This window comes from Papaver somniferum, chromosome 2 (genome assembly GCF_003573695.1).
Source record: "Papaver somniferum cultivar HN1 chromosome 2, ASM357369v1, whole genome shotgun sequence".
Taxonomy (NCBI): Eukaryota; Viridiplantae; Streptophyta; class Magnoliopsida; order Ranunculales; family Papaveraceae; genus Papaver; species Papaver somniferum.
In genome coordinates, this window is record NC_039359.1 from 151157938 (window position 1) to 151178256 (window position 20319).

General features: G+C 36.0%; 2 protein-coding genes across 2 annotated transcripts; both read left to right on the plus strand.

Annotated features, from left to right (window-relative positions):
• The first annotated feature begins 413 nt into the window (after positions 1-413).
• Positions 414-929, plus strand: LOC113352249 (charged multivesicular body protein 1-like). The gene has a single exon (XM_026596093.1). It carries the CDS (start codon positions 414-416, stop codon positions 927-929), a length of 516 nt encoding a protein of 171 aa, XP_026451878.1.
• A 5068-nt stretch (positions 930-5997) lies between these two features.
• Positions 5998-6630, plus strand: LOC113352250 (charged multivesicular body protein 1b-like). The gene has a single exon (XM_026596094.1). The coding sequence runs from the start codon at positions 5998-6000 to the stop codon at positions 6628-6630; it is 633 nt and encodes a 210-aa protein (XP_026451879.1).
• The last annotated feature ends 13689 nt before the right edge of the window (positions 6631-20319 follow it).

Here is a 20319-nt window from a genome sequence, read left to right on the forward strand (position 1 = left end):
GCCGATCCGCACTTGCTCATATTTATAACGACTCTATCCTAAAACACTATTTAACTTCCCGGGTAGAGAAAATATCTCCGAGAGACGCATTATTTGACATGTCTAATGTCTTTTTATACTATATAGCTCCAACTCAACTAAACGTGTTAAGGAAACTCGAAGACCACATGATTATTTGACGTGTGTAATGTCTTTTTATACTAGTTGGCTAGTTGCCGATTCGCACTTGCTCATATTTTATATTTATAACGACTCTATCAAAACGCGTCCTAAAACACTATTTAACCATCTCACTTCTGAAAACAATTTCATTATCCAAAACATAAAATATCAAAAAAAAAAAGTGAAAGATCATCAGATTTCAAAGTCAGTGGAAGAAATTTAGAAGCATTTACTAAAACAATTTGTTTGAAATGGCGAGCAGTGTTGAGAAAATGGAAAGCAAAACGGAAGCACTCAGATCTTTGTCGGAAAATATGAGAAAGCTAGCTGATGAATGTGAGAAAGAAATAGGACCTGAAATCCGTAAGATAACGGGTGCAATGAAAGAGGGAAACACCAAGCAAGTTAAGAAACACAGAAACAATATGAACGGCATAAGACATGAGGTTCTAAATTATCGTCGTATATCTATGCGAATAGATTCAATGGTGGATTACTTCGACAATGAACCGGAACAAAGTAGGATGATTCCGGAGATTGTTCAATCTATGAGTTCTTCGTTAGCAGCTAAAAATCCGAAGAAATTGTTGAAAGCCATGAATAAAATAGAGAAACGATACTTTGATGAAGAAGTTGTGGCCAAGTTCAAGTATTCGGCAGCTACATTCATGTCCGAAGATGAGACCAAAACTCAGAGTTGGTGGTCCGACATTTTCAGTTTACGTAATATACATCAAGCTGCTGTTCTTCAAATGTGGTGCTATTGACTTTATTAAACAAACTGGTCCTAACTATTTACGCGCCACGTACGGGTATAAAAGTTTTATTTATGTGTTTGAAAATGTTCGCTTATGATCTTATCTTCATGTCTCTTGTTATTTTAAGGTAAATCATATATTCATCCTCTTTAGATTGTATACTTGGTTGTCATTTTTTATTTCTTCAAAAAATCAACAAGTTGTCGACACCATCGCTAAGAGTCTTATCGCACCCAGGTTTGAGTTCTTACCAGAAGGCTCAAAGTGTTATTCACACACCATCGCTAAGATCAATCAAATTCCATCAAAATGGCACAACGTTTGGAGAAATCAAAAAAATAAAACCGAAGAGTTGAAGTCAAGACAACTCTAAAGTAAAATGGTTTAGACGACTCTAAAGTCAAGACCAAAACTACTAGCGGCTTCAACATATTCGCTTGTTTCTCAAACGAATTTTTAGTTTTTGCATAAATTTTTTCATTCATTATTACTTGCTTACATTTAAACTGATTTCTAACGAGCTATTGTATTCAGAATTTGAAAGAAATATCACAAATTTCCTCATGTTTGTACACAAAGACCAACTTGCAGTACTACATGTAATGTTGATTGGTATTTGGTGCTAATCATCCGTTGGTAACATAACAATTACTAGCTTTTAGCCTTAGTGCTTGCTATGGCCATGTATGTGGATAACAAGTAGTGTTCTACTTCAAAGTAAGTTAGTCAAATGAAACGACAAAATATTTAGGTGCAGGGAAAGAGACTTTCTGAATCGGTTTTTAATTTTTCATGACTCACTAATTTTCCTTTTCAAATCTTGATCTTTCATGTAAGTTTTGCAATCCTACATTATCCTCTATAATGTTTTCATGATCGATTGTTGTTTTCTTTTTAAGTTTCTTACTGGTCCCGAATCGAACACGTATTTAGAAAACCATTCTTTTCTCTTCTTTCAAGTATGTCCAACCAATGTCCCTTTCATTCCCATGTGTTTACAGATTTTTTATTTCTTAATGGCATTTGTCGTAATATTTGAAGTGGTAAAGGCGTATGCAGAGGTTGCTTAAATACTCGTAGAAGTAATAGTGTTCAAAGTACTTATCATTGCAGCTATGAAGTTTTTCATGGTTTTCTTTCACAAACGATACAACTCAATTGAGGAATAAGAATACGGAAAATGGGTCACTTGTCCAAATATTTTCAAATCACGGTTCAAATGGACGAGTAAAAAATAGATTGGGTGAAATGACCAAAAAAAAATAGTAAGGATGAAACTGGATTCATCCTATCTTAAATTTAAAAAATACCAAGGATGAAACTGGATACATCTTGTGTAAATGAAAAATAAGAAAAAATATTTGAAAATGGGCACGATGAAACTGGTTACATCCTGCCTATTTTTACATTTTTGTCCATTTAAACAACATCAAAATCTAACTGTCCATTTCACCCAGGAATTGTTGATTTTGGTCCTTTTAACCAATTTTGTGATAAGAATACCCGTAACTCTTGGATTTTCGAATTTCAAAATTCAAAATTTTTGTTACCATATCTGTCTCTCCTTGTATTTACTCACTTGGTCAAGTGTAAGTCTAGATATTTCTACACCCGTAGAAAATTTCCATAAAAGAATTTTCTTATCTTTAAGGGATTATTCGTATAAAGATTTACAAACGCTAAATCAAAGCACGGATCATTTTATATCGTCAAGTTCTCTTTCTGATGTAGGACATCTGCCTTAGTCTACAAGTTATCTTATTTCCTTTTTAATATTTCTCTTTATTTAGAACTCTAGTTATTTTAAGTATATCTACTAGTCTATATAAACAGGCATACGTTTGTCTTAGGGTTAACAATCTTTTTTCAATCATATTGTTATCAATCTTATTATTCTTTCAACACGGATTCTCTTTTATCTTTTCTTAATCTCTTTATCAATTTCGTCTATTTTGTATCTCTTTCTTCCTTCGCATCCCTAGCAATCTTCGTATTGTGTTCTTCTCACTATCGTTCTACATTACTTTGGAATAACATCATAGCCACAAACTGATACTACTCTAACCTTAGTAGAAGCAATATATGGCTATGAAAAATGACCATATATTGGTGTTTTAGGTTATGGTTCAAAGTTGAACCAAATTGTTTTCAAAAAAAGTGGTGTTGAGATATACTCACATCATTCGGATTTTTAGTATTGGTATGGTCTTCGGGTAGAAAAGTCTTGTAAAAGATGTTCATACTTCTGAAATGAAAAAGAATCTAGTTTCTGCCTATCTTGCTATTAACAAGATTGAGATTAGAAATTTGTTGAACTTGATCACTGCACTAATACAAATGATATGTTATGGATGAAATGTTTGAACATAACATTGAAATCTTATCATAACTTTAATTGAATCTTGAATGTTTGAAGTATGAGATTTTATCATGATTTTATGAGGTCAATGAGTTAGTGATGAGCATGATCATGTTATGTTTTTCTCTAAACTTGGTGATTTTTTTTAAGCAACATGCATGTAATCTTACCCAACTCATAAAAGCATGTACACTATCAAATCTTGCTAGTTTGCAATTATACTAGATGAAACAAATTTTTAAGAATTTTATGAGATACTTTTGATGCTTCACGTATTTTATCTTGGTGAATAAATTTGATTGTTTAAGTAGTGACTTTAGTGATGTTGTCTTCACAAAAATTGTTTGATTTTCATCATCTATATTGTGTAAATCGTTTTAGATTTAGATCATTGGTTCATTAAGTTTTTCAAATTAAAAATAAAATTGGATCTTTGGATATTATTTTGAAATTCTTGATTGAGTTAAAGAATAGTGGGGGTTCCATATCATATGTTTTATCAAATTTGATTTAAATTAGAGGAACTAGAAAAATGAAGGTGGCAAGTAATGCACTAAGAATGAACATAGAAAAACCACGTATAGTGAGACTAAAATTTAGTCATGAACATTACATTGATTATAACTTGGATGATAACTTTTCATCGAGAGTAAATTTGTTCTTCAAAAATTTAATACAATATTTAGCAAAGGAAAAAAAAAACTTTTTACGAGCTTATTCTTTATAGATAAGCAAACATAAAATCGTTGACACTTGCATATTGATGTCTCTAAATTAACTTACATTCTTGTTTTGTTGATGTTATTTGTACTATGCAGTCATAAGTATAAATACATACTTGATTGTGTAAGTAAAAGATGAGAATCAATATAAACCAAGCATGGAAAATTGTGTAGTTTTTACAAGCAAAAAAGGCATATCAGTTAGATAAATCATCATTTATAGCTTAAAGATTCAGCGCAAATGCACAATGTACTAGTCTTTTTTAGTTACAAAGAGAGATTTTTTAGGTCATTAGTCTTTCGAATATGCTAATTGACTAAGTGATTAACATCTGAATAGTGGATAACAACAGGGGCGAAGGGAGAGGGTGCATGTGGAGTCCATCGGCCCTATACAGTAGAAACTCTTTTAATTAATACTCGATTATTCAATAAATTCTTTTAAATAATATTTTTGGCCGGTCCCGAGTCGGGGACAACATGCCAAATTATTAATTCACTAAAATTATAAGATAATACATTTTTGATGACCTATGTAGACCTCATATGAAATACAAATTAATAATGCATATCTATATTATACATTAGTGATTTACGCAGACTTTTTGAAAAATGATTTAATTGTCTTCTGTTTTTTTACTAAAATCAATATCGCATTGAATTTCATCTCTAATTTTTCTTATCATTGTTTTGGTGTTGTTTTCCCATAGCTCAGCAAGAAATTATTCAACGTGATTGCCGCTTTAATAGCCTCGCTTCGTGAAGGGGGCTCTATTTTAGAACTTTCATCATCTTCTTCCACATCTTTATCAACTCCATAACGCTCCCGATTATTTCTTCATCGGTCAACAACTGTGTAACTTCATTTTCTTTTGGATAATTTTGGACATCTTTGACATTCATTGAATTGCGATAACCCAATTTCTCGATCAAATTTTGAAAGTATTGAGTGATTTTACTGTCTTTATGTTCATCCAAATTGTCTAAGCTTGTGTTATCTGTTGATCGAAGTTTACAATGACGAAAGCATTAATTTTGTCTAACTTGTGATATGAAATTTTTATCTATAAATTAATAAAATAATGTATCGTTTAATTAATAAATTTTGATGGTCCCGACAGCATTAATTTATAGAATTTCTATCGTATATGATTTGAATTTCATTAATATTAGTTTTGGCATCTTGGGTGTCCGGATTAAAATTTTGATTGGTAACGACTTAATGACAGGCCAGCTGACATTACAATTGACTGGTGGAAGGAGTATTTTTGTTCGTTCCCACATCATTAAAAAGAGAAAATAAACTAAATCCATGTTGCTGCGATTTAGAAGAGCAAAATACTAAATGTGAACATGGCAAAAACGGACGCACTAAATAACTCGGCACCTGCTAATTTTCAGGGGTGCGAGATCCACTGGCTTATTTTGTCGCCGTCGGTTTTGCTGATGTTTAGAGTGGGCACTTATTAGTACCTTTCGGCTAAAATGGTTTCTTAGAATAGAGTCCAATAATAATAATAAAAAAAAATCGCCGAAAGATAATCTTCTGAAAGCATTTTTTCCGAAAGAAAATAATGAAGATTTTCTACTTTTTATTTGTACCGTAGCTTTACAACAGAGTCTACTAACCGAAAAGTCATTGAAAGTAGCAATCGCAAGTATAAGAGAATGTTAATTTAGCTTCCACTGCTAGTCTGCTACCAGTCTATAACCACGTATTATTATTACCACGTTTTCATTACATGTTGATTGGATTCTTTCTTTGAAAGTGCAGACATAAACGGCCACCACCGAAGTCAATAAGACGTGTAGTCAGTGTCCAAAATTTGGACCCATAACCCTACTAAGTCCATCTATTTCTTCCCGCTTTCTTGGAAATCCTAAGCATCTTATAAAACCGTTCACTGCCTCGAACGATTTCATCACTCAAAACACTCACAGAAAGAAAACCACCTGAGAAAGCATTTTCTTAAGATCAATAACCAATTCGATCCGAATGGCACAAGGTTTGGAGAAATCAAAAAACAAAAGTGAAGAGTTGAAGTCTTTGTCGGAAAATCTGAAGACAGTAGCTAAAGAACGTGAGAAAGAAGTAGCACCGGAAAAGCTTAGGATTAAGGATGCAATCGAAAAGCAAAATGGGAAAGAGATGCGAATTCATGCAAGGAATATGGTTCGCATGAGACAAGAAGTGGCAAATGATCATCAAATATCTCGTCGTATTGATTCAATGGTCGATTACTTCGACAAAGAACCGGAACAAAGCGCGGTGTTTAGCTTCATTCCGACTATTGTTGAAGCTATCGATTCTTCTTTAGCACCCGGAAATTCCAAGAAGTTAGCGACTACAGTGGATGAAATTGAGAAGCGATATTTCAGTGCTGAGGTAGTGTCGAAGTTTAAGTACTCGTCGATTACCGAAAACAGGCCGGTTTTTATGTCTGAAGAGGAGAAACTTTGTAATTTGATTCAAAAAGTAGCAGATGAATACAAATTGAAGGTTTCAGTTAGGTTAGAGCACTCACCGGGGATGTCGCCGACAGTTCGGGATGAAGTAAAATGGTTTGATGACTCTCAAGTTAAGACCAAAAGTACTAGCTGGTTCAACATATTCGCTTGTTACATGTGAATTTCAAGTTTTTGCATAAATTCTTTTCATAATTACTCTCTTACATTTAAACTGATTTCTAACGAGCTATTGTATTCAGAATTTGAAAGAAATAGCAATTCAATCAAAAATCTCCTTATGTTTATACACCAAGACAACTTGCACTGCTTCTTAAAAATTATCCTTAATTTTTATAAGACAAACTACCTATTTACTCGGTGTGAATTAGCTTTAGCCTTAGAGCATCTCCAACAGAGGGAGAAAACATTCTTTTTTTTTGAATGACACATGATTTGGTGCCACCGTTTAGTTTAATATAAATGCATATCCAATAGTTAGATCCAACAAATTAAGAGATCAAATATTGAATATAAAGATTTAAAAAAAGTCTTAACTACACTTTCAGAATGACCCCTAACTAATTACATGCCATCAATTTTATTTTAAAAAAAAAATGATTTTTAATATGAAATTCGTCTAAATATTACTTTTGTTTATCTTAATCTAAAATACAGGGTATGACTTTAACTACTGGAGATAAATTTTCGTATAAAGGATCTTATTAAGATCTAGGGATAAAATCTAAACAAATGGAGATCTAATAATGACATCCACATAGGATTTTTTTGACCTACTATTGGAGATGCTCTTAATGTACTTGATATTACCATGTAGATAATGGATGGTGTTCCACTTCAAAGCGACTTAAATTGTCAAGAGAAACGAAATTTGGTGCTACTATGCAGTGGTGGAACCAGAAAATGAATGTGGGTGGCTTGAAAACAAATTGGCTTGACTTGGGATGGCTTAAGCCTATTGTTTAGGCTTGATTTTTTGTAACCAAACACAATCGCACTACAAAATGTAATTTTTTTTTGGACTTTGGGCTGACTTAAGCCATCCCAAGTCACTACATAGATCTGCCCCAGCTACTATGGGTCTAGAGCATCCGTGTAACCATAATTTTTTTTTCTTTTTGATCAATCAATAGGATATAGATTGAGATGCCCGAACTGTGCGTGGGCGAATACAATTTAAAAAAAGTTCAAACTATAAATTATCAAGAATCAATAACTGAAACTTGCAAATCAGGAAGGTTAAAATCAAGTAGTACTCTCATCAACCCCTATGTGATGTATTCCTTATGACTTTTTCCTAAGGTCGTCAAATATTTCTTTTCGACCTCTTTTTTGAAGTGGGGAAACTTAAACCCCATACAACCTGCATATGTGAGTTTAACACCTAAAATTTATGAAGATCACCGAGAGATTTAGGCTGTGTTTCACACTAAAAGAAAATGTTTGGTAGACATTTTCTCTAAAACATTTTTCCACTGTTTTCTGGTTTTGAAAACAAAAAAAATGAAAATGACAAATTGTTGTTTTCATTGTTTTATTTTTCTTCTTCTCTTCGAATGAAAAACATCTCCGGGCTATGGTAAAACAAATTTGGTATGATCTCTTCAAAATTTTCTTCCATGGTCTCTACTCAAACATTTAATCTCCCATTAACTTCAATGTCCAAAATAAATAGTATGAACTGTTGGTTGTTGTTACTGCTTATAACCAATTTTTGAAATTATGTTTTTAAAAACAGTTTTCTAAATTTCCTACCAAATACATTTTAAAGTTTAATAGAAAATGAAAACAAAGAAAAAAGGCATGTTTTAAAAATGATAAAAAATGATTTTTTTAAAACTTTTTTTAAAAATGGTACCAAACATGCCCTTAGACATATCTTTCTTTTTGGAACTTAATATACCATTTCGGAAGAGGCCCGTTGCTTTCGACTTTTGACTCGAGTTTGTATTGCATCCTAAGATTATTGCAGACGAAGTAGGTTTTGAGATGCTGATATTTGTATCTTCCTTCACCAAGGGAACTGAAACAACCTCATTCTCGTATTTAATTTCATGGAATCTGATATACGTCTCAAAGCCATAGGAAATGGACGGGTCAGTAGACGTGCTATTTGCCACTTCAAGCGACAATTGAACCTCAAAGCCATAGGAAATGGACGGGTCAGTAGACGTGCTATTTGCCACTTCAAGCGACAATTGAACCTTTGTTTCACAACCGATCATACTACTTTCTTGAGCCTCTTAAGGCGAGAAAGACTCTTTGTTTTTCATAGACCTCTTTGTATTTTTCTTAGTAATCTCTTTTACAAAATCAGTATCCTTATGATGAGTACAAATAACCCTTTTAGCAACATTGTTAAAAGAAGTGCTTGAGACAATTTCAAGAGCCTTACTACATCCATAGGAATTTCAGTTATCGAACTATCATCCTCCATGTCTTTAAGAGCATGGAAAGCTTCAAATAACTTGATTCCAACTTTCACGGTGGTAATAGGAAGGCTAGCATCCACCAAAGGAATGATCTCAATGGTAACATCATCTTTGGTACCGGAAATACCAAAAGATTTCTCCTCCTTATATTTATTTTTTCCTTTCTTTATATATTTAATATCTTCATCTACAATTTCCTATTCCTTTGGCTTATTCATATCTTTCCTATTAACCCTGCATTCAGATACGATGTGCCCCACAATCTTACAATACCCACAGAATTTTGGAACCTTAGAGATTTTAATTCCTTCATGAAATCCCCAATACTTTGTGCCAATCCAAATTCTATCAACGATTTCTTTAGCTAAATTAACTTCTACCATCACACTTGCACAATAACCCATTTCACGCTTTTGAGTTGTCTCATCAACTTGAATTGGTCTGCCAATTGTTTTATCAATGTATAAAATAATTTACTCCTTCCATATTCAATAAATAAACCTTGAAAATGAACCCGTACAGAAGTAGTGGAAAACTTTTGATTTTCTGGCTTGAACTTTGGTTCTCGTTCCTAGATCTTCATAAGATGATTCTATATCCACCATAAACTACCACTCCAAATTCTTTTTTGATCATCTTAGTTGTCTAGTTTGATGACAAAAAAAAATTCCCAATGAAATAAGTTGAGAACTTCCTTTTAACTTCCATTGATCTTTCAAAACCTTATCAGCAAGCCTATTTTTAATTTATGAAAATACAACCTTTTATAAGACTAAACTTCCATTCATCCAAACTATTATCTAATAATTCATCAGGAATCATTTTTGCAGTATCATCACAATGTTCAACTTAAGGAAGTGAAGCAGGGCCAATCAAGGTTCCCACTCTTTTAGATCTGAAGTTATTAATTTTTGAGCTTCAAGATCCATCAATGGCAATTGACTACCATATTTGATGAATTTAAGAAAAATACTAACCACCCATCACAGACACTGGATCAATAAAAAAAATTAATTAAGAAATAACCTGAAACTAGTGAAGAAATTAAAATTAGACTTTAGTCCAAGCCGTTGAAAAATCACCCTCCATTTTCTCTATCGTCTTATGTTTTAAACTATAATGTATTTAAGAAAGTTTTCACAATATGGAAAGACAAATGGATGGATGAAGTATGCTTTCAAGATTTATTTCTAGAGGTGTATAAAGCAGCTAAAGAAAAAAACTCCACAATAGCTGTTATGATTGGCAACAATGGGTGGAAATATGTTTTCAAGAGAGCTTTGAACTCGAAATAGCAACTCGAATTGGATTTTATTAGGCGTGACCAACAATATTTATGTTGTAGGGGTACGATTTACCATACATCTTGTCTTTGAAACTAATTTATCTCTTCATGCATTACATTCACCTAAAAGGGATCACTAAGAGATTCGTGAATGTTCCTAGGTTCCACTTGCGAAAGATAACATCCAAAATTACAAATATTTTGAAGTTGCCCTCTCGTTTTAGCAGTGGATTTTGTGCCTCCAATAATATTGTTTGTATCATGATTCCTTTGAACCCACAAATGTCGCGGCGTGGCACGTTCATAGGGAATACCTTGGTTAGGTATTTTCTCCTTGTCACTAGAAATATCAGGATCAGTAACTGTTGGTATAACTTCCAGCGATTTTAGAACTTCTTTGACTTTCTCAGTTGTTTCCGAAGGAGGCAATTCAACAGGAAAATCATTGTGACGAAAGCCGCTCAAGTCATCAATAATAACATTTGATGATTTCATCATAACATGGGTTCTGAGATTGTATACTCTAAAACCACGTCTGTAAGATGCATAATCAAGGAAAATTCCTTCACCACTTTTGGAATCAAATTTCCGTCTTTGTTCTCAATCTTTCAGGATGTAGCTTCTCGTCCACATGATTGATCTCCTTGGTGCTTCAACATTACTCGAAAACTTCGTCTTTTCCAAGTACTCCCATGATTCCATAGATGTTCAATTCAGTATCATAGTTGTTGAAGATCCGTAGCCATAACAATGATAAAACAAAATCTCTCGATCATTGTTATACAATGTCATAGTATTATTACACAGTATCAAAGTTCTTATATCACAACTTCCACAACAATACTATGGTGATATGTATCACGCGCACTTAGTCAATACTTTCATCTCAACATGAAAACCACTCCCCTTACAAAATGATATGTAAAACACGTAAACCATATGTATTTGTAGTGTGAAAAATATATTAATTCTCCCCCTTTTTGTCAATAAAATTGGCAAAGGTACGAAAACGGGATCCTAGTGAAATTTCCACGGAGATGCTTCAAGACCAAAGAAAAGTACATATCAACTTGTTTAGATGCAATCATAAAGCCGAAGATAAATGCACTCATCAAGGAGTTTATAAAGATACAAGATAACCTCTAAAATATTCCACAGTCGCACTCCCCACAAAGATATGGAAATTAAGCGCAAGTTCAAAAGAAATCTCCCCCAATTGATGTCATTCCCGAAATAACGACAAGAGCGACCTTACTTTTACAAGAAAAGAAGGATTTTAAGATAACACTAAGATACTTAGAAGATACATCTACTAGAAACAAATGTGCAATATAGCCGTACACCTCAAGACATTCCAAACTCAATTGCCCAAAAGATCGAGATAATAACAGGGGCAAGAGTTATGAAAGACTAATGAACCAGAATGACACCAATAGACTGCCATAAGTGTTAAAACGCAGCAGTATCTAATGGTTTGGTGAGAATATCAGCCAATTGTTGTTCCGAGGTCACAAACTCCATATTAATGATGCCATTTTCATAAAGATCTCGAGTAAAATGATACCTTATGTCAATGTGCTTAGTCCTTGAGTTCTCAACTGGATTTTATGTTATGCAAATTTCACTGGTGTTGTCGTGTAAGATTCTCATTATTCTAATGTTGATTCCATAATCAGCAAGCATTTGTTTCATCCATAGAAGTTGAGTACAACATGAGCCTGCAGAAATGTATTCTGTTTCACATGTTGAGAGGGATTGTGAATTTTGTTTCTTTTTATGCCAATCTACAAGATTCAGTCCTACATAGTAGAAACCCTCTGATGTACTTTTTCTATCTTCCACACATCCTGCCCAATCTGCATCTGAATAGGCAGTAAGATCAGTGTTAGTATCTAAGGTATAAGAGAGACCATACCATGTAGTGTGATTAATATAGCGTATGATTATTTTGGCAGCTGCAAGATGAGACTCCTTTGGATTTGCTTGAAACCTAGCACAACAACCTACACTAAAAGCAATATCAGGTTGAGTGGATGTGAGATATAAAAGGCTTCCAATGATAGATCGATAAAGTTTTTGATCAACATTTACACCTTTATCATCTCGATGCAGTTTACCAGTGGTAGGCACAGGAGTTAGTTTAGGGATAGACTTACAAGGCCAAATCTTGAAACAAGACCTCTGGTATATTTCTCTTGAGATAAGTAAATTCCATCCTTGTGTTGTTGAATTTGTAAAACCAAAAAGAATTTTAATTCACCAACATTGCTCATTTCAAACTCCTTTCCAAGAGACACTTGAAACTCTTGTGCAAGTTTCTACGATGTTGATCTGTAGATGATGTCATCTACATAAACTTGAGCAATCACAACATCTGTTCCACTCCACTTGGTAAACAATGTTTTATCAGCTCCTCATCTCGAAAAACCTTTCCCAAGAAGAGATGAGGTCAGTTTTTCGAACCAGGGTTTTCAAATCCCTTAGGTTGAGCTACATAGACTTCTTCCTTTAAGGTTTTGTTTAGAAAAGCGGATTTGATGTCCATTTGAAATAGCTTTACCTTAAGAAAACAAACACGAGCTAGTAATAATCTGATGTACTCTGTCATGTGCCCATAACATGAGTTACCACCGAGTCCTAACCGATCCCCCGATCTGGCGAGTCAGCTCAGTATTTAATCTTTCCGAACTTGAGCTTAGCATATTCTCGAGTTCCGTGTTTAATTAATTGATGTAATAAGAACCGTTGATAGACGTTGTTAGTTATTGGGTACTAAAGGTCCAATCTCTGTAATCTTATCTTCATGAATGAAAAAATTGTTTTGCTTTCAAAATTGAAAGTTAGGCTATTCTTGAAGAGAGAAAGCAGTTTGCTGCTATTATATCCATCAAATTCCTTGTAGTTGTACATCAGTACACTACAATTATTATCAGATTTTTCTTCCTGTACCTGTTCTAATGGCGGAGAAAATCATCGCAGCTGGGGTCAACAACATCTTGAACCATCTAACCACCACTGTTACTCAGCTCACTTTTACAGTCTGTTAGAGCATAGCTCGGTCGACCTCGCATGCGTTGCTATCTCAAGCATGTTTGTCAATGTTAGTGATCAAAACTATGAGTCTTGATTTCTAGTCTACATAGCTAAGTCTCGGACTAGGATAAAAAAGTGTAATTGAGCTCAAGGACTTCATGGAGATTCATCATACAACGACGAAGATCTACTCAAGGAACCGTGGAACTTCATCAATAAAAAGGTATGTGGAGACTTGAACTTATCTATCACTCAAAAGTCTATCTCTTATATCTCCTACTTCTTATGAGACAAAAGTCGTATGCTATATAGACTGGATCATACACATTTGATATTTCGAGCCGAGTATATCTCGCCTATCTATATCTCGAGATCATGTGTTGGTAAAGCGTTTTGCTTTGATCGGGTTTATCTTCACTTAATGACGAAAGTCATATTGTTTCAATCACTTTGAAAATCGCTTTGACGAGAAATAGTGTAACAACTATATAACGTCCTCTAAGAATGTTTCAATGGTTGGAATGAGAGTTTAGGTCAATATAACCAATGATGGATATAAGCATTGTGTGGTAACACATATGTGCATAAATCTTATTCCTTAATTCGAAGTTTGCGAACTTTGTTGATTGAGAGAAACCGTAGGAATTGGCTTTGCCAAGTCCGCGAACTCAGTTTGCGAACTCAGTCCGTGAACTGACGGAAGTTCTCTTACCGAGAATTTCTGTTGGGATTTCCAAAAACTGGTTTGCGTGTTTAATCCGCGAACTGGCGGAAGTCTCCTTGCCGAGATTTTCTCCTGAGTTTGGAAAACTCTGCCGGTTGCCTTAAGTCCGCGAACTTGCTTGCGTACTTGAGTGGGTTATGATCTAAAGATGTGCTCTGAACATGAAACTTAAATTACTAAGGAATGCAATATGAAAACCGTGGCTATAAAGTTAAATGAGCCGATTCAAATCGAATGGAATCATTTTTGTTTCAATTATGTCTTGTGTAGTTATATAAGATCTCATAACAACTGAACAACTCTCTAACTAGTTCATTTGAGTCAATTGAACTAGTTATGGTGAAGAAGAACAAGGTTAATATGAAATGCTCATATGTTAACCTTTTGGGTTACTATGTTGAACCAACATACACGTACACGTTTGGGCACGGTTTTCACAAACCCAATAAACGTATATCTCAAGTGTGTGTGACAAGCTAAGTTTTCGATCTAACGGTTGAGAAATATTTTCTTGAATCTAAATCAGGTTTTCATCTAATGGTGAATATTGATTGCTTTGTAACTAAGGCAAAACCCTGATTTGAAGACTATATATAGGAGACATCTAGCATTGGGCAAAACTAATCCCCACACGTCTGTGTGATACTAGTGCGCTCGCTAGAGTCGATTCTCCTCTAACCTTTGGTTTTCTTCTTTAAAACCAGGTTAACGCTTTAAAGACTTCGTTGGGATTGTGAAGCCAGACCGATACTACTTTTATCGTAGTTGTGTGATATGATCTTGCATCTTCTATCGTACGAGTACAATCTATTGATTGGCTTGAGATCGTGAGAGTTATCCGATAGGAAATATAAAGAAGTCACAAACATCTTCGTCTCACTGTTTGTGATTCCTCGACATCTTCTTGTATAGTCAAGAAATATTGTTGAGAGGTGATTGATTAATCTAGGTTGTTCTTCGGGAATATAAGACCGTATTATCAATTGGTTCATGTTCACCTTGATTTAATATCTTAAGACGGAACAAAAACCTAGGGTTTTCTGTGGGAGAGAGATTTATTCTTTGATAGACTTTTCTGTGTGAGACAGATTTGTTTATTATCAAGTCTCCGATTTTGGGTTGCAGCAACTCTTGATTTTGGGTGAGATCAGCTAAGGGAATCAAGTGCGCAGTATCCTGCTGGGATCAGAGGAGTAGGAGTACAACTGTACCTTGAATTAGTGGGAGACTGATTGGGGTTCAACTATAGTCCAGTCTGAAGTTAGCTTGGAGTAGGATAGTGTCTGTAGCGGCTTAATACAGTGTGTATTCAATCTGAACTAGGTCCCGGGGTTTTTCTACATTTGCGGTTTCCTCGTTAACAAAATTTCTGGTGTCTGTGTTACTTCATTTTCCGCATTATATTGTTTATCTTTATAATTGAAATAATACAGGTTGTGCGTTAAAGTTTAATCGATTAGAGATCCGACCTTGTGGTTGTTGATTTCATTGATTAACACTTGGACATTGGTCTTTGGTACCGTCCAAGTTATTCCTTGTATTTGATAATGACTCACTATTGTTTTTAGTAAAAATCAAATCAAGAGAAAGATATTAACTCCTTGAGATACTTTTATCTATATTGAGTCTGACTGTCTAGTTGATTCTCTGGTAAAGTATTTCGGAGTTAGTCCATACAGATTTCTAAGAGAAATATTGGGTGGTGTTGTTAGACCCCCGTTTTTTCACAGTCAATCAACAATCGGAATCTGTTGGTACTCTTACTTCCTGTGTTACTCGCTTGGATTCTGAACTATCAGCGATGAAGACCGATCTACATGATATTATTCAGTTCCTTGGCATCCATCGACCAACAAATCTAGATCCCAATGATGCTTATAAACCCTTGGATGAATTTCAACCTATAGTTCATCGAATAGGTAACAAATCATTGGGTAAGTTCACTCGCACTCCTAAAGTTGATTTTCCAAGATTTAATGGTACTAATCCTAGGGGATGGTCTCTTAAATGTGAAAGATACTTTCATCTTCACAACTTTCCTGATGATGAACGTGTAGATATGGCTGTAATTCACTTCGATTCACATGTAGATCCATGGTTTTTAAACTATCAACAAGGTTGAAAAAGCGGGGGTACAACAACCACACCCAACAATTCTCTTAGCAATCTGTATGGACAAACTCCAATACAATTTCTAGAGAATCAACTAGACGGTCAGACTCAATCTAGAGAAAAGTATATCAAAGAGTTTATATCTCAACCTCTCGATTTGATCTTTACTCAAGCAAATAGAAATCTGCGAGTCTTTATCAAAGAGAGATAACTTGGATGGTACCAGAGACCAATATCCAAGTGTCAATCAATTTAAACAAAAGGTCGGATATTCTAATTGATTGAACAACACATAACCTGTGATATTTCAATTATATAAACAAATATAATGCGAAATAGAAATAGAAATGTAGCGCCCCTTAAGCTAGCAGCTGACTAATCCAAAAGATTAACTAAAAGCAAAGGCACTAAGAATCCAAATCATACACTTAAGCATTCAATAAGAAATCTTCTATAAAAATTAACCCATAAACTAGCCCCACTCTGAAATATTTACATACAAACTTCTCTCAAATGATACATATACAATAGTCATGGTTTGAAAATATAACATACAACATAATATAAAACTAGCAGTAATCTATCAAACGCCTTGAAGCTTTCGCTGCGCAACTATGATCTGCCTCTGAAACTGAAAGTGAGAATGGGTGAGCACAACCACCATACCCAGTAGGAATAACATTTAAGTTTCATGCAATCATTGGAATGATTTGAAAACAACACTTGTTTTCCCTAACACACTAAACACAAACAATTTACATAGGGAAACAATCACGTATATGGATCTAACTCCTTCCAAACAATATATAATATGGTGTGTCAGCCTCCACCTAGATAATAATATGGTGATTCATCCTCCACCTAGATACTAATGAGGTGATTCAGCCTCCACCTCGACAATAACTAGGTATAAATGAAGGAGCTGCATCCTATTGTTTATAGGTGAAAATCGTTTCTGCCGACTTTGGTAATTTCGGTAAGTGAGTGAGAAAAAAATCTAAACCCTAAACAAATGTACTGCACGGGAGTACTTTAAATTTGAGAGATCAATCTGTGCAACTCCGGCCTAAACCAAGAAATGACCGTTCCGTGTTTGCTTCGGTCACAAAGAGGAGGAGAAGGGCTGGTTTAGGTAGGGAAGCGAAGAGAGTGTTGAGACCAGAATAGTTATGGAAGAGTATTACTTGACTTGTATCATAAGGTGAAAGCTTTGAGAAAGCTAGAAAAGTTGCCTTTCTGAGTATTGTATTTATCCTGACCAAAACATGTTGTCTTGGTGGAAATAGGTAAGACCTATTTATACAAGTCTAAATGAAACGTACTCTGGCCTCGTAAGAAAAAGAAACAAATGAGTTAAATGGGAAGAGGTGGTAACGCATGGTATTGATGGAATTTGATGAAATTGATGTTCCATAATGAAAGAGCGTTTCACCATTACTTCCTGCATTTACTAACCGTTTTATTTTTAATACACTGTCTTGAAACGGGCATTTGTGTATGCCGCACGTTGTTGACCGCCAAACCAAAACCCTAATGAGCATTCCCCAATTTGTGACATACGTTTTGATGTCTCGAGTATTTTCGTGAAAAAAATGTAGCATGTCGTTGGTGTTCGATAAGTTGAGCTTTAGAGAATTACCGGCTCAGTGACGACCTTCCACGGTCGAGATTTTGTATAAGAGAAATCGTGGCCTTTGATTAAGGTGCGGCATGTGACAATGGTGTGTATGGCGGTTTTGGCCCTAGGTTGCACGACTTGGCATGCCAGGTTGCAAGCGGCGCTTGACATGTGCCAATGGCGCGTGTGGCGGCTTTCCCCTAGGTTTGCACGGCTTGGCATGCTAGGATGCAAGCGTCGCTTGGAATGTGCCAATGACGCGTGTGGCGGCTTGGCCCTAGGTTTGCACGGCTTAGCATGCTAGGTTGCAAGCGGCGCTTGGCATGTTCCAATGGCGCGTGTGGCGGATTGCCCCTAGGTTTGCATGACTTGGCATGCTAGGTTGCAAGCGGCGCTTGGCATGTGGCAAAGGCGCGTGCGGCGGCTTGCCCATAGGTTTGCACGGCTTGGCATGCTAGGTTGCAAGCGGTGCTTGGCATGTGCCAATGGCGCGTGTGGCGGCTTGCCCCTAAGTTTGCACGGCTTGGCATGCTAGGTTGCAGGCGACGCTTGGCATGTGCCAATGGCCCGTGTGACGGCTTGCCCCTAGGTTTGCACGGCTTTGCATGCTAGGTTGCAAGCGGCGCTTGGCATGTGCCAATGGAGCGTGTGGCGGCTTGCCCTTAGGTTTGCACGGCTTGGCATGCTAGGTTGCAAGCGGCGCGTCTGGCGGCTTACCCCTAGGTTTGAACGGCTTGGCATGTTAGGTTGCAAGCGCCGCTTGGAATGTGCCAATGGCACGTGTGGCGGCTTTCCCTAGGTTTGTACGGCTTGGCATGCTAGGTTGCAAGCGATGCTTGGCATGTGCCAATGGCGAGTGTGACGGCTTGTCCCTAGGTTTTCACGGCTTTGCATGCTGGTAGCTCAAGGAATTAAACCTAAAACTATGTTTTAACCTAAACCTGCAAGTATACAGGATCTAAAGTAGTGAATGAGCAAATAAGGGGAAGTCCACAGGGACAAGGAGGGAGCTGGTGTTGTTTTCTAAATCTTTCTAGTGACTAAAAGCACTAGGGCATTTGAATCCACCCAATAATCCTAAGCTAAGGCAATGCCTATTCAAATTATATTCTTGTTCTTTTCCAGATAAAACTACAATGAATGATCTCTCAGTTAGTTTCCCTAACTCACCCCTAGTATAAGCTGTCTTCTTACAACACAACCTATCACAGGCTCATTTGGTTCAATTAGCTAACTGTCATTCCTTTATCAATTAAGCACATTTCTTCCTCCAGAGAGGTCTCAAATGGATGACTTATCAACCAACTTCACTAACTCACCCCTAGTATCAACTGTCTTCTTACAATACAATTGATCACAGGCTAATTTGATCCATTAGCTAACTATCATTCCTAAAGCAATGAAGCACAACAAGAACAACAACATGAACATGAATTATCTTAACATATGATTATGGGTTTCATCAAAACCCTAGTTATTAAATTATAACATGATGAACACAATACTGAAAATAAACTACTACAACTTGGTGCACCGGCTACTCCGGGCATAACTCTAACACATACCCACAACATCTATTTATACTCAATTACACTTTACAAGCAAAACCCCCAAAACAGTAAATTAGGGTTTCTGAAAATTGAAATTCAGTTTACCTAATCCTTGATAATGGCTTCTGTACGTCGACCCATTCTTCTTCTGACTCTCCTGCTCCTCTCCATGCCTTCCAATTGCGTATCTAACTCGACCTAATTCATTGATTTTCTCATCTAGGGTTTCAGAGAAAAAAAGAGGGGAAATCGATGAATTAGGTGGGTAGAGTGGTAGAGAAATGATGGGAAAGGAGATGGGTTGTTGTAGAGTGGTGATGGTGGCTATGGCAGGTGGAGAAGGTGGTTGTGGCAGTGGCAGGGCGTGGTGGTGATGGAGTTGCAGACGGAGGTGAGGGGAAAGAGAATAAGAAGTCGATGGGAAATTTGGGTAAAGTGTGTTTGGTTCGGGTATAGGGAATTTGGTGTTTGGGTGTTGATCGGGTACAACGAGTTTGATGATTTGAGAAGCTCAGCCGTTGGATGTGGAATTGATGGATCAATCTGACGGCGAGATAGAAGGAAGCGAGGAGCGACCGTTGGATGCGGAAGTACAACGAAACTGACGGCTCAAGATGAAGTTAGGTGCTGTAGTGTTTGACAGGAGCTTCAGATTTTGATGCACTATGATGAAGCGACCGTAGGATGCTGAGATGATCCAATCTGACGGCTGAAGATGGAGGCGGGTATGGATATTGGAAATGGGTTTGGGTAAGGGTTTTGGACCTTGGGTATGCCAAGCCCATATCTTCTTTAAGAATAATTCTTCCTTGTTAAGCCCATTTCTAGCCTTTTGGTCTTGTGCACAACATTCCTCGCGGCTTCCTTGCGTATTCCTCCCGGCTTTTCACCGCTTTTCTGCTCTTTTCCGCTCCGCTATTCATCCAAACTTTATTTATTACCTAAAAATGCAAAATTAATTAATAAAAATATTTATTCTTGAAAATAAAGAAAATACAGAATATGGGATAAAATGTAGAATTAATGCACAAAAGATGAGTTAAATGCCAAGAAAAATATATAGAAATATGCACTTTTTAGCACTCATCAAATACCCCC

Coding starts and splice junctions, on each gene's coding strand:
- LOC113352249 (XM_026596093.1), top strand. CDS start 414: ATGGCGAGCAGTGTTGAGAAAATGGAAAGCAAAACGGAAGCACTCAGA.
- LOC113352250 (XM_026596094.1), top strand. CDS start 5,998: ATGGCACAAGGTTTGGAGAAATCAAAAAACAAAAGTGAAGAGTTGAAG.